A 12835-nucleotide genomic window follows, 5' to 3' on the forward strand; every position below is an offset into this window, starting at 1 on the left:
TTGCCTTTGAGTTGAGCGAAGCAGTCATCTTTGTTGTTTGCTTTCCACCCTGCCCTAGGCCTTGTCTGCGCTGTCCACACTGCTCCACGACCTGCTCTGTACAGCGTCTGGCTGAGACAGCACTTGACCACATCACCGTCTGGGGATGTGGCTCCTCGCTGCCTCTTGCATCCCCTGAGGCATCTGCCTGAGCTTTTGTTTATTTTCATTTTATTTGAAAGGCAGAGCCAGACAAGTAGAGATTTTATGTCCGAGATGCCCAGCAGCCAGGGCTGAGCCAGGCTGAAGCCAGGAGCTAGGAACTCAGTCCAGGTCTTTCAGTTGAACTACAGGGACCCAACTACTTGAGCCATCGCTTGTTGCCTTCTGTGACTCGCACAGCAGAACGCTCAGTTGGAGGTGGAGTAGCTGCCGCTGAACCAGACACTCCAGTGTAGAATGCAGGTGTCCCAGATAGTGACTTAACCACTGTGCTGAATGCGCACCCCAGTCTTGCCCCCTTTAGATTTTATTTGTTTTCATTTTCTTTAAAAGGCAGATCTTCCATCTACTTGTTCACTTCCATAAATGCCTACAATAGCTGGGGATTGGCCAACCCAAAGCCACAATCCCAGAACTCCGATCTGTATCTCCCACATGTGGGGGAGGGGCCCAAATACTTGGAGCCGTCATCAGCTGCCTCCCAGGTGACCATTAGTTGGAAGCTGGATGGGAAGCAGGGCCGGGACTGGAACTCGGCACTCTGATATGGGATGCACGGATCCTAGTAGTGTCTTAACCATGGTGCAGACATCGACCCTCCGCCCATGTTAAATCACAGGTGTCTTAAATCTCCACTGAAGTCAAATGAAGGGACTGCAGGGAGTCCAGGGGAAATTCTGACTATGCATAGATTTCAATTTTGTTTTGCACCGAAGTAGATTTACTTTTTAATTTCATTTTCCTGTGAACCTGTTGAACTTGGAAGTCGTGCCCCATCCATCTCTCCTTGTGTAGATCTCAGTGGTGTGTGGAGGATTTTGCTCCGGGTCCTAGTCACTCTATGCCTGTTAGTTTGTTCTGCCTAGAATAACTGAATTCCCGAATGTTGGCACCAGCTTGTTCTTGCCGTTTGCTCTGTAGTGCGAGCTGGGTAGCATCCTGTGTGCCTCTAGCCCCTGGGTTTCTGTGATGCTCTCTCAGCCAGGCTGCTCTGGGACTACTTCTAATTCAGGCACCTGTGTCTTGGCCTTTCCAGGTTCACCATAGTGGCAGAGAGTCTGCAGCAGGTTCGTCAGCAGCTTAAAAAGCTGGAGGAATTGGAACAGAAATTCACCTATGAACATGACCCTATCACCAAGAACAAACAGGTGCTATGGGATCGCACCTTCAGTCTCTTCCAGCAGCTCATTCAGAGGTAACTCGGGGACACTTGTTGGCACCTCCTGTGATTCTCCAGAGGGACGTGTAAGGCAGTTCAGGTCATTGAGAGGGTGACAGTCGACTTCCTGAACTCCTGTTCATGCCAGTTGCTATTCATTGTTGTGGTCGCCTGGGCTGGGAACCGTGGGACCTACTGCGTCTAACCTCATATTGGTCCTCTTCTGCCCATACCACGACCTCATATCACAGTTGAGGCAGTCAGATCCCCTTTTCTGAGCTCTCACTGGATAGCTGCCAAGCCAGGCTCCCTTCTCTGCCCCTCCCTCCTGAGACGCTGTGCTGTCCCAGGGTAGGTCCTGATCCAAAGGGAGCCCCTGAGTGGGACACTCACAGCCCCACTTCCACAGCTGGGACCTGGCTGGCCACTGCACACCTGCCTTCCACGCGGTCCCCATGTCCCAGAGACTTGACTCTTGCTGTTTCCTAGGCTCAAGTGTGTACTTAATTTTCCCTGTCTCCCCAATGGTATTTCCTGTACCTCACACAACTCTTGTGCCTGCCTTTGAAGCTGTATCATCCTGAAGCTTTCACCTGGAATCTCATCCTTACATCTTTCAGGAGTTCCCAGACCCATCCTTCCCTTCCGTGCTCTCAGAGCTCATTCTCTGTTCCTCCCCTCTTCTGCCTTTTATTATATGAAGGTCTGTGTATTTGTTATCTTTGTTGAAACTTGGAAGGTTCTAGAAAACAGACATGACTCCATCACCCTTCTCCCCCAGCAGGGCCTAGCACAGTGCCTTGTAAACAGTGGGTGTTCCAGACATGCTTCACAGGTAACTAGATGTCTGAGAGGAGGAAGAGGGTTCGTATTGCAGGAGTTTTTATTGTTGTGCCAAGTTGACACCTTACTATCTTTGCTTCCCTGTGGCTGATGTCCAAACAGGAATGCTTGTGGGCTGAATTCTGGAAAACTTAAGGACGTTGACTTGGATTTTTGAGTGCATCTTTGATTTCTAATGTATGTTTGTAAATGAGAATAAGGAAATTTAGTTTTCAGTGTTGAATAGTATCACAAATCATGGAAACGATTCTGTTTTTGCTGAGTATAAATTAGATTTTGGGGTTTCTTTAAATTACCAAGCATCACTTTGTTCAACCAGTTTGTCAGAATCTCTCACAGTATCTTATAGGTGGTACTCTCCAGTTCCCTTTCCTGTCTAGGAGAAATCATTGTTTCCTGCCTCACCCTCCATGGAAGCTCTAATTTATCTCCCTTTGCTGGGCCTTCACAGCTCGTTCGTGGTGGAGAGACAGCCTTGCATGCCCACTCATCCTCAGAGACCGCTGGTCTTGAAGACTGGGGTGCAGTTCACTGTGAAGCTGAGGTAAGGAAGAAAGGACGGAGCTCTGTATGCTGCCGATCACACGGTCTGCAGCCCTCATTTCCTCTGACAGAGCTCTTATACAAGTTTAGGGTGCTTCGGAGGAAGACAGTTTTACTAGACATTTTTTTTTTAATGCTGCATACTTAATTTTTTTTTTTTACTTTTATTTAATGAATATAAATTTCCAAAGTACGGCTTATGGATTACAATGGCTTCCCCCCCATAACGTCCCTCCCACCTGCAACCCTCCCCTTTCCCACTCCCTCTCCCCTTCCATTCACATCAAGATTCATTTTTGATTCCCTTTATATACAGAAGATCAGTTTAGCATACATTAAGTAAAGATTTCAACAGTTTGCTCCCACACAGAAACATAAAGTGAAAAATACTGTTTGAGTACTAGTTATAGCATTAAATCTCAATGTACAGCACACTAAGGACAAAGATCCTACATGAGGAGTAAGTGCACAGTGACGCCTGTTGTTGACTTAACAAATTGACACTCTTGTTTATGGCATCAGTAATCACCCTAGGCTCTTGTCATGAGCTGCCAAGGCTATGGAAGCCCCCTGAGTTCACTGACTCTGATCATATTTAGACAAGGCCATGGTCAAAGTGGAAGTTCTCTCCTCATTTCAGAGAAAGGTACCTCCTTCTTTGATGACCCATTCTTTCCACTGGGATCTCACTCGCAGAGATCTTCCATTTAGGTTTTTTTTTTTTCCCCCAGAGTGTCTTGGCTTTCCATGTCTGAAATACTCTCATGGGCTTTTCAGCTGGATCTGCATGCCTTAAGGGCTGATTCTGAGGCCAGAGTGCTGTTTAGGACATCTGCCATTCTATGGGTCTGCTGTGTATCTCACTTCCCATGTTGGATCGTTCTCTTCCTTTTTTATTCTATCAGCTAGTATTTGCAAACACTATTCTTGTTTATATGATCTCTTTGGTTCTTAGTCCTATCATTATGATCAATTGTGAACAGAAATTGATCACTGGGACTAGTGAGATGGCATTGGTACATGCCACTTTGATGGGATTGAATTGGAATCCCCTGGTACGTTTCTAACTCTACCGTTTGAGGTAAGTCAGCTTGAGCATGTCCCGAATTGCACATCTCTTCCCTCTCTTATTCCCACTCTAATATTTAACAGCAATCACTTTTCAGTTAAGTTTCAGCACTTAAGAAGAATTGTGTATTGATTACAGTATTCAACCAAAAGTATTAAGTAGAACAAACAAAAAAAATACTAAGAGGGATAACATATTAAGCTGCTCATCAACAGTCAGGGTGAGGGCTGATCAAGTCACTGTTTCTCATAGTGTTCATTTCACTTTAACAGGTTTCCTTTTTGGTGCTCAGTTAGTTGTCACCGATCAGGGAGAACATATGGTATTTGTCCCTTTGGGATTGGCTTATTTCACTCAGCATAACGTTTTCCACATTCCTAACAGGGATCACTTTTCAGTTAATAGCTAAGACCTGGAACCAACCCAAATGCCCATCAACAGTAGACTGGATAAAGAAATTATGGGACATGTACTCTATCGAATACTATACAGCAGTCAAAAACAACGAAACCCGGTCATTTGCAACAAGATGGAGGAATTTGGAAAACATCATGCTGAGTGAATTAAGCCAGTCCCAAAGGGACAAATAGCATATGTTCTCCCTGATTGGCAACAACTAACTGAGCACCAAAGGGGAAACTTGTTGAAGTGAAATGGACACTATGAGAAACAGTGACTTGATCAGCTCTTGTCCTGACGGTTGATGTACAATGTAATACTTTATCCATTTTAGAATTTTTTTTTTTGTTCTAGTACCATTGGTTGAACTCTGTAATTACTAGACATTTTAATATGAATTCCTACATAGAATATCCAAGGGTCTGTTTTTCACACAAAATAACCGGTATATATAGAAAAATAACCTGTATATGTATCCACACACACACACACAGACACGTACATATATGGGTTATTATACACACACACACGTATACATACATACACACACACACACACACATGCACCCATGATTATTTTCCAGGTGTAAATATAAAGCATGTTCACAATAGAAAGAATCTGAAATTGCAGGACCATGTGTGGTAGAGAGTAGAAGTTGCCAGCAGCCTCACCCCGAGCTCTGGGAACCCCCAAGACCACATGCCACATGTGTGAATGTGGGTTTGTGACATGCACCTGTCTCTGGGTGGTGGGTTTATAGCTTTCGTCACGTTTACAGAGCTGTGAGCTGACCCCTGTGGGCCACCGGCGCAAGCAGCCTAGCATCTGTCCTCCAAGAATTTGGTCCACGTCTACACAGATATGTAAATGTACATGTGTATATTCTACGCAGAGACACAGACCCCCAAAAATGACGTATTTAAAGCGAGGAGTGTGCCACGTACATTGTTTTTCTCCTTGACAGTAATTACAGAGACATTTCCACGTGAGAACACGTGGCCTTCATTCTGTTGAATGGCTGTATTCACTTAACCATCCCTCTGGTGGTGAGCAGCCAGACTCTGCAGAGCTGGGCTGGCTCTCCGGGAACACCCTTGTCCTTTTTCTGGGGGCGCTGCTGATGTAGGCCCGAGCACTGCTTCCCTGGCGGGCAGTGGTATAGCACTGCGTTCAAGCATCTGTGGAATCCTAGGATTCCCAGCGGGAAGGGATGGTAACAATCTGATCCCATCCACCTGCTCCGCCGAGTGGAGCATCCAGAGACTGAGGGCTTCCTGCCCCAGGTCCGCAGCCAGTGGAGCAGAGGCACGTGGGAGGCCCAGCCCCCATGTCCCCACTTCCTGTCTCTGTGCACGGACCTGGAGTCATGTCAGAGAGGACTTTTTTTTCCTGATAGCTGTTATTTTCTCCCAGTAGGACAAACATTAGGTACCAATTTTAGTAAAAAAAAAATAACGCTCACTATTTTTCACCCATATAGATTGGCCCAAAGTAGAAATTTTGATAAAACCCAGTATTGGTGAGGTTGTAAGTAGGGTCTTCAAAAAGATCATGGGAAATGTATATTAAGAAAAAAGTATGCATAGATTTCAAGATTTTTTTTTTGCACCAAAATAAGCTCAGTGTTTTAGTTCATTTTTCATGAACTTTGTGGAGTAACCCCCGTACGGAGGCAGGCACCCTCACTCACTTTGCACGGCAATGTGAAGTCAGAATTCAGTGTGGAAATTTTGCCATAGCAGCCTCACACTCGAAATTTATCCTGCAAAAGCTTGTACACTTGGGGAAAAAAAAAGCTAAGTGTATGAGTGGGAATATGAGTGTCACTGTAATAACTAAAAACTGGAGGGAGGGATGCCATTTCTAAGCATTCATAGGACATTGGCCTGGTAAATAAATTACAGTAGGTCATTTTGTAAAGTAAGCACTTTTCTCGTTCTTTCCAGGCTGTTGGTGAAACTGCAAGAGCTGAATTATAACTTGAAAGTCAAAGTCCTGTTTGACAAGTAAGAGACCCCTTGTACTAGCTTGGGTGCACGTGCTATTGAAATGCTGGTGCTACACGTCAGACACTCAGCGCGGTTCCGCAGTGTTGACAGCAGGAGCGAGCGTGAGCCCAGCGCACTCCTGCCTGGGTCCCCCAGGGCCGGCCACGTAGCTCCAGCAGACTGAAACCAAGGGCTTCCCCAGGAACAGTGGGTCTGTGCCTCGCTCCACGACAAGTGGCTGAAAGAACGCCCATGTTTTATGCATATGCGATTGTACTCATCAAGGCTTGAGACCCCTGGACGTGGCATACTAACTCCTCCAAGGCCAGTCCTGAGGGAGAGCCCTTGATAAAACACAGGCCAGTGGGCCCAGCTGCCACGGGTCAGGGAGGGGCTTGGTTTTGGGGTGAGGACACTGGTGTTTGGGGGCACGGGTCTGTGAGGACTGCTGTGTTCACATGTTTTTGTTTGTTTTTCGCAGAGACGTGAATGAGAGAAACACAGTGAAAGGGTACGTGGCGCAGTCTGCTCTACGCTTTGCCATCTTTGCGCTGTCAGCCTCTCAGGGGTCAGCCTCTCAAGCTTCTCTGCTCTGTGTTGTGTAGATTCAGGAAGTTCAACATCCTGGGCACACACACGAAGGTGATGAACATGGAGGAGTCCACCAACGGAAGTCTGGCGGCGGAATTCCGACACCTGGTAGGGAGACCGGTCTCCCCTTCTCGGGTGGTCCCTGCTGCCGTAGGACTTCCAACACCAGCGTGGCCCTTCGTGGCACTCTGCCACGTGGAGGGCGTCGCCTACACTTTCCGGACTCTGGCAGGCAGCATGGGGCCTGCAGGGGTGTTGCAGGCGGCCTCGCCTTCTCCCCGCTGCGTGGGAAGAGGGGCTGCCGGGTGCTCTGAGGTCTGCTGGCACGAAACCAGGGTCTGCTCTGAGCCCAGAAGCCACAGGGAAGATAAAGGCCCCCTTTTCTGTCAGTGACCGTCTGGCCAAGCAGCGGACCGCTCAGCTGGGAAGCGAGGGGCTGTGTGGGAGGCTCGGTCCACCTGGGAAGCCCGAGGGCGTTCAGTGCCGCTCTCAGGGCCCCTGGTCGCTCCCTTGCAGCCCACTTGGAGGCAGGCTCAGCTGGCCGGGAATGAGTGGCTATGCCTAGGCTGGAAGACTGCTGAAGGAAGGCGGAAGAGCCTAAGCCTGGGGCGGTGCCACAGCTCGTGCAGATGTGTGTGGTGTCACTCGGAGTTTGCACAGCGGGAGGGAGCAGAATGGGAGTCACTGGCTCCCTTCTGGCCCGGTGGCGTCTGCACTCCCACAGGCTGCTGGGAGAGCTGCTCCTCTCTGTCCCTTGTTCTGCCTTCTATGGGCGGTGACACTCCTCCTTTCCTGTAGTACTGACTTTGTACTGACTGACAAATGCATGCGTCGACTTTAATGATTGTCGTGAGGCTTACAAGGCGTCTTCTTGTGTTTATAGCAACTGAAAGAACAGAAGAACGCTGGCAACAGGACTAACGAGGTGAGGGTCTCTCTGGGTTGTGAATGGGCCCTGGACAGGCAGGTCTGTCCAGGAGTGGCAGGCCAGTGACCCTGGGTGCTGGGGACACTTCACAGAAGGGCTCAGATGCAGTGGGAACGGGAAGAGAACGGGCTTTGAATCTGGTGCCGCTCTGAAAACAATGGAAACAGCTGTGCCCTGTGGTTGTCAGATGGTTTTGTGGTTTTGTACACAAATGCATCGCATGCTTGCAGCCCCCTCAGGAACAGGTGTAGCGGAACAGGGGTGTCATTTGTCTTTTTCACATCTTCTTGGGGAAGAAATTGAGTCACAGTTTGTTTGCAGGATTTAGCTAAGTGTGCACCAAGAATTCTGTCCCAACTGGAGTGAGAGGCCAGTTTTACAACCGCTGAGCTGAAGTGTCACAGTGGGTTTGCCTACCATTCCATCCTATCCCCGGCACCGTTTTTTGTTCATCAGTTGCCTTTTTATAACTGACCCTTGAGCAGTTAACGTTTGTGGTGCATTCCAAGGTGAACCACAGATCAAGGATGAAGTTTGGAATATGCATCCTTTGAGTGTGCACGGCTTGCTGTGCTTCCACCCACAGCCAGTAGAGGTCACTGGAGCAACAAGGCAAACCCTGGTCTGCACAGAGCAGACTCCTGCTCACCCTGGGCTGCACCTCCTCTCCGTGACCTCCCTGGGTCTTGCAGCCGCCTGCACCAGCCTGGTTCTGAGTTGTTGCACTACTCATGTTTATGTGTCTGAGGCACTTTTAAAACTATACATTTTTTTTAATATTTATTTATTAATTTGAAAGGCAGGGTTACTGAGAAGAAGAGAGAGTGAAAGAGAGATCTTCCATCCATTTGTTGACTCCCTAAATGGCGACAGCAGCCCATGTGGGTAGGGTCCCAAGCATTTGGGCCAGATTCCCCTGCTTTCCCAGGCAAATTAGCAGGGAACTGGATCGGAAGTAGAGCAGCAAGAACTCAAACCAGTGCTCAGAGGGGATGCCAGTGCTGCAGAAAGTGGCTTAACATACTACGTATTTACACGCACTCCCAGGCATGCTTAAGCAGAGTGCTCCTTCCAGCAGAGAATCACTGCTGAAGCCCCTGTGCACCTGCCGCCTGCTAGTCTCCTGGGTGTGCACCTGCCACTGTGGTCAGGGTGGGTGGATAGGCCCAGGTGGCCAGGTGGCCAGGCAGCCTTAGCCAAGTCACAGATGAACCCTTTAGTAGGTGGTTTTGCCTTGTCTGAATTCCTCTCGCCATAAATTCAAACCTTTTTTTTTGCGAGAACACTGAGAAAGTTGGAATAGTGAAATCTGGGAGCCGCCTTCTCAGTTGCTGTTGATTGGGTCCGGGGTCTCTGCCACTGTTGCTGTGCTTATTTATTAGGCTCCTGAAAGTTGCAGGATCAGTGAATTGCCTTTTCCTTTGTGCTCTCTCTGTTGTAAGGGTCCTCTAATTGTAACCGAAGAGCTTCACTCCCTAAGTTTTGAAACCCAGCTGTGCCAGCCTGGCCTGGTCATTGACCTCGAGGTAAGACCTAGAGAGTCCCAAATGGAAAACTTTTGTTTTTACTCCCAACTGCTACCTGTATTTGTTCTTCCCAATTTTTATTTCTAAAGGTACAAAGCTACATCAAAAAGTTCATGGAAAATGGAATTAAAAGATGTTTAGGTTGGTGCAAATATTTTTGAAATCCGTGCCTAGTTTCTTCATAATATTCGTTTTCTGTGAACTTTTTGAAGACCCTTTGTGTTTACCCAGTTATTAAGAAAAAAAAAGATGATCTTCAGCTAATACGTCTCGTTATTGATATAAATTGATACATTGATAGCCCAGAAAGCTAGAAAATGGAATTAGTCTTCAAATTCTGCCTACTAAATGTCCAAATTGAAATAGCCTGTGTAATATTTTTGCGCAAAGCATTGAGACCTAACTTTATAACTGAAATATATATTAAAGAAAAATGCAAACAAAAGGCCGTAACTCTGCCTTTGTATTTTTCAAACGTAAAGTCTATGCGCCTGCTGCTCTCTGAGGAGGCCCGGCTGGGGGGAGGGGGAGGGGGAGGGGATGTGTCTGTGGTTCAGCTGACGACAGGATCTTTGTCCGCTTGCAGACGACTTCCCTGCCCCTCGTGGTGATCTCCAACGTCAGCCAGCTCCCGAGCGGTTGGGCGTCCATCCTGTGGTACAACATGCTGGTGGCGGAGCCCAGGGTACGGCACACACATCTGCCCTCCTGCTGGTGGTTAGCCAGGGCTCCCGTCTGACCCGGCCCCTGATGTCCAGACGCGGAGGGAGAGGAGACGCACTCATGGCATTGCCAAGGATCTTGAGGGATTCTGGGGCGGTGAAGCCTGTGGGTGTAGGAGATGAGCAGACTCGGGCCACTGGCAGTTTCGTCCAGCTTCGGTGCCGCAGGGGCCCTTTATCACTGTTCTTTCCCAGCAAGTGGAGCAGTCTGAACAAACGTGCTTACGCTCTCAGCGTGCACGCTCACCGTTGTTCCCTGTGGTCCGGTCTCGTTATTGGAGCGCTGTGTTCTTTAAAGCCACCAGGAAGACTTAACTAGCAGGTCCTGAATCCCTGCTTCTGGGGCCCAAGAGAGCCACTTTTGCCAACCCATCAACTCATGACCTTGTTTTTGTGTGTTTCTGTCTAAAGACGTTTTAGTGTTGGCTGATTGGTTCTCATTGGCCACACAGCTGGCAACAGTGTAAGTCGTGCCTGCACGAAGCTCCTCCCACACGTGTGTTCTCCCCATGAGGCACATCACAGCCTCCGTGCCCTTCGGGGATGTGAGGCACGACTACATTTGGGTGTCACTTGAAACACAGAGATCACCCGTGAGGACACTGAGGACGCTGGCTTGCAGACTGAGAGCTGGAATAAGAGTCAGTATGCTCGTGTCCAGCCTCCGCTGGGAAGGTGAGCGCTCAGCGGCTCAGGCGCTTTGCTGCTCTCTGCACAGCCTTGTGTTTACGTGGCCCCGGAAGCGCCACGAGTGTGCATTCCACAGTCATGAGTAAAGCAAATTCACAAATGGGTGTTTGCGAAATGTGACAGTCGCCTCCCGTGCTGTGGAAGTGACTGTGTGTCCTATCAACAAGAGCTGTGCTCTGGGTGGGCCCGTGTTTCCACCCAGCCGGGGACGGGCGGCCGAGCCGTGACCCTTGCTTTTTGGGTGTCTCCTCTCCAGAATCTGTCCTTCTTCCTGAACCCACCGTGTGCGCGATGGTCTCAGCTCTCGGAGGTACTGAGTTGGCAGTTTTCCTCTGTCACCAAACGCGGCCTCAACGGGGACCAGCTGAGCATGCTGGGAGAGAAGCTACTTGGTAGGAGCATGTTCCCTCTTCGTTGTGACAAAACTCGGAGCGCATCATGGCGTCTGTGCTGCCCCCCCCTCCGTGCTGTGAAAGGGACAAGAGTGTGCAGATGGGCTGGCCCAGGACGCCGCATCCTGCTGTAGCTGTCTCGTACCCAGGTTGCCACAGATACAGGCAGGATAAAAGACTGAATGAGTTCTTTGCTCATGCCATGCTAGCCTTGCTGAGCAGGGCCCCTAAGGGAAAGCCTGTGAGTTAGGTGAAACGTATCATTTGTAGCTAAAGTCAGGTGCTCGATGGAAAAGGTGAAGGCTCCCTGAGCTTGGAGAGAAGTGGAGGCCCTGGAGTAGGCAGAACGAGGTCTCAGGCCCTGCCCCCTGCAGGGCATCAGCCCAGGGCACCAGAGCCAAGTGGGCGGCACAGCAGGACGTGCGGTGGGACACAGCTCAGGCCGTGGTAGACAGTTCCTTCTCAGGCCTCTCGGTGAGCGCAGTATCCGAACTGACTCTTAAATTCTGTGGATAGCCGGTGCCGCGGCTCACTAGACTAATCCTCCGCCTTGCGGCGCCGGCACACCGGGTTCTAGTCCCGGTCGGGGCGCCGGATTCTGTCCCGGTTGCCCCTCTTCCAGGCCAGCTCTCTGCTGTGGCCAGGGAAGTGCAGTGGAGGATGGCCCAGGTGCTTGGGCCCTGCACCCCATGGGAGACCAGGAGAAGTACCTGGCTCCTGCCATCGGATCAGCGAGGTGCGCCGGCCGCAGCGCACTGGCCGCGGCGGCCATTGGAGGGTGAACCAACAGCAAAGGAAGACCTTTCTCTCTGTCTCTCTCTCTCACTGTCCACTCTGCCTGTCGAAAAAAAAAAAAAGTCTTAAAAAAAAAAATTCTGTGGATAGCTCGTGTCCACGTTTGCTTTCTGTGCAGCAGAGCCGCATCTGCTGCCAGTGCCAGCAGGCAAGATCTTCCTGACCGGCGGCTCCCAGCAGGGCTGCTCCCAGCTTGGCAGCTGTCTCAGTGGACGTCTGGGGAAGCTAGTAGAAAGTATACATTCACCCTGTCCCATCTCCTTACCCGGTGAGAGTTAGCGCTGTCTCTCCTGCCTGTGCTGCCTTATTTGTGGTCCTCCTCAGAGAGGAAACGGGCTGAGCCCTGCCTACAGCCTGGGCTGCTGCAGTGTGTGGCGATCACGACCCCTCAGCCCCCTCTAATGCTCATGCCTGCACCATGCCCTGTTGGGAGGAAGACTGAGGGAAGTGCGTACGTAATGCCTAAAAGAAGGCTCAGGTTGGTCACCTAGGAGTGATCCCAGTCTTGGTGTGGACTTGGAAAGGATTCCGTAGGGTCTTTGGAAGTGGGCGGAGGCAGTAGGGAAACAGATTAAGCAGAGAGACCAGGTTGGGGCTCCTCTAGGAAGCGTGGCTCGGAGGCTCTGGTTCAGTGCCAAAGGCAAAGGCCACTGATGGTCTTGGGAGGCCATGTGAAGTGAAGACGGATTGAAGGGTTGTCCTCTCCTCACAGGCGATGGGGGGATGAGGGCACACAGTGAGGTGTTGGGATGTTTCTGCCTTCCCTAAAAACTTTCATATTGTGGTGCCCAGTGATCTGCTGTCCGTTCTTCACGCTGTTAAAATCAAACGAGGGTCGAACGTCCCTTGCGGTTTGGGACTTGCGCGTATGTGTCGGAGCACCGGGCCTCAATTCTGTCTGTGCTCCCAATTCTAGCTGCCGGCTAGCGGGCTCGAGGCAGTGGTGATGGCGCAGGTAGCTGCATTTCTGCCATTCGTGTGGGAGCCCA

General features: G+C 50.0%; 1 protein-coding gene across 2 annotated transcripts in view; it reads left to right on the plus strand.

Moving 5' to 3' along the window:
* Positions 1-12835, plus strand: part of STAT1 (signal transducer and activator of transcription 1) — a 44667-nt gene that overhangs the window by 21587 nt on the left and 10245 nt on the right. For both annotated transcript variants that reach the window (XM_002712346.5, XM_008258841.4), the window contains exons 10-18: positions 1238-1396; positions 2655-2747; positions 6161-6220; positions 6684-6713; positions 6808-6901; positions 7677-7718; positions 9164-9247; positions 9834-9932; positions 10916-11051. In XM_002712346.5, coding sequence (XP_002712392.2) covers positions 1238-1396; positions 2655-2747; positions 6161-6220; positions 6684-6713; positions 6808-6901; positions 7677-7718; positions 9164-9247; positions 9834-9932; positions 10916-11051 — 797 coding nt within the window. The remainder of the gene's footprint in view (positions 1-1237; positions 1397-2654; positions 2748-6160; positions 6221-6683; positions 6714-6807; positions 6902-7676; positions 7719-9163; positions 9248-9833; positions 9933-10915; positions 11052-12835) is intronic.

The sequence above is a fragment of the Oryctolagus cuniculus genome, chromosome 3 (assembly GCF_964237555.1).
Source record: "Oryctolagus cuniculus chromosome 3, mOryCun1.1, whole genome shotgun sequence".
In the NCBI taxonomy this organism is placed as follows: Eukaryota; Metazoa; Chordata; class Mammalia; order Lagomorpha; family Leporidae; genus Oryctolagus; species Oryctolagus cuniculus.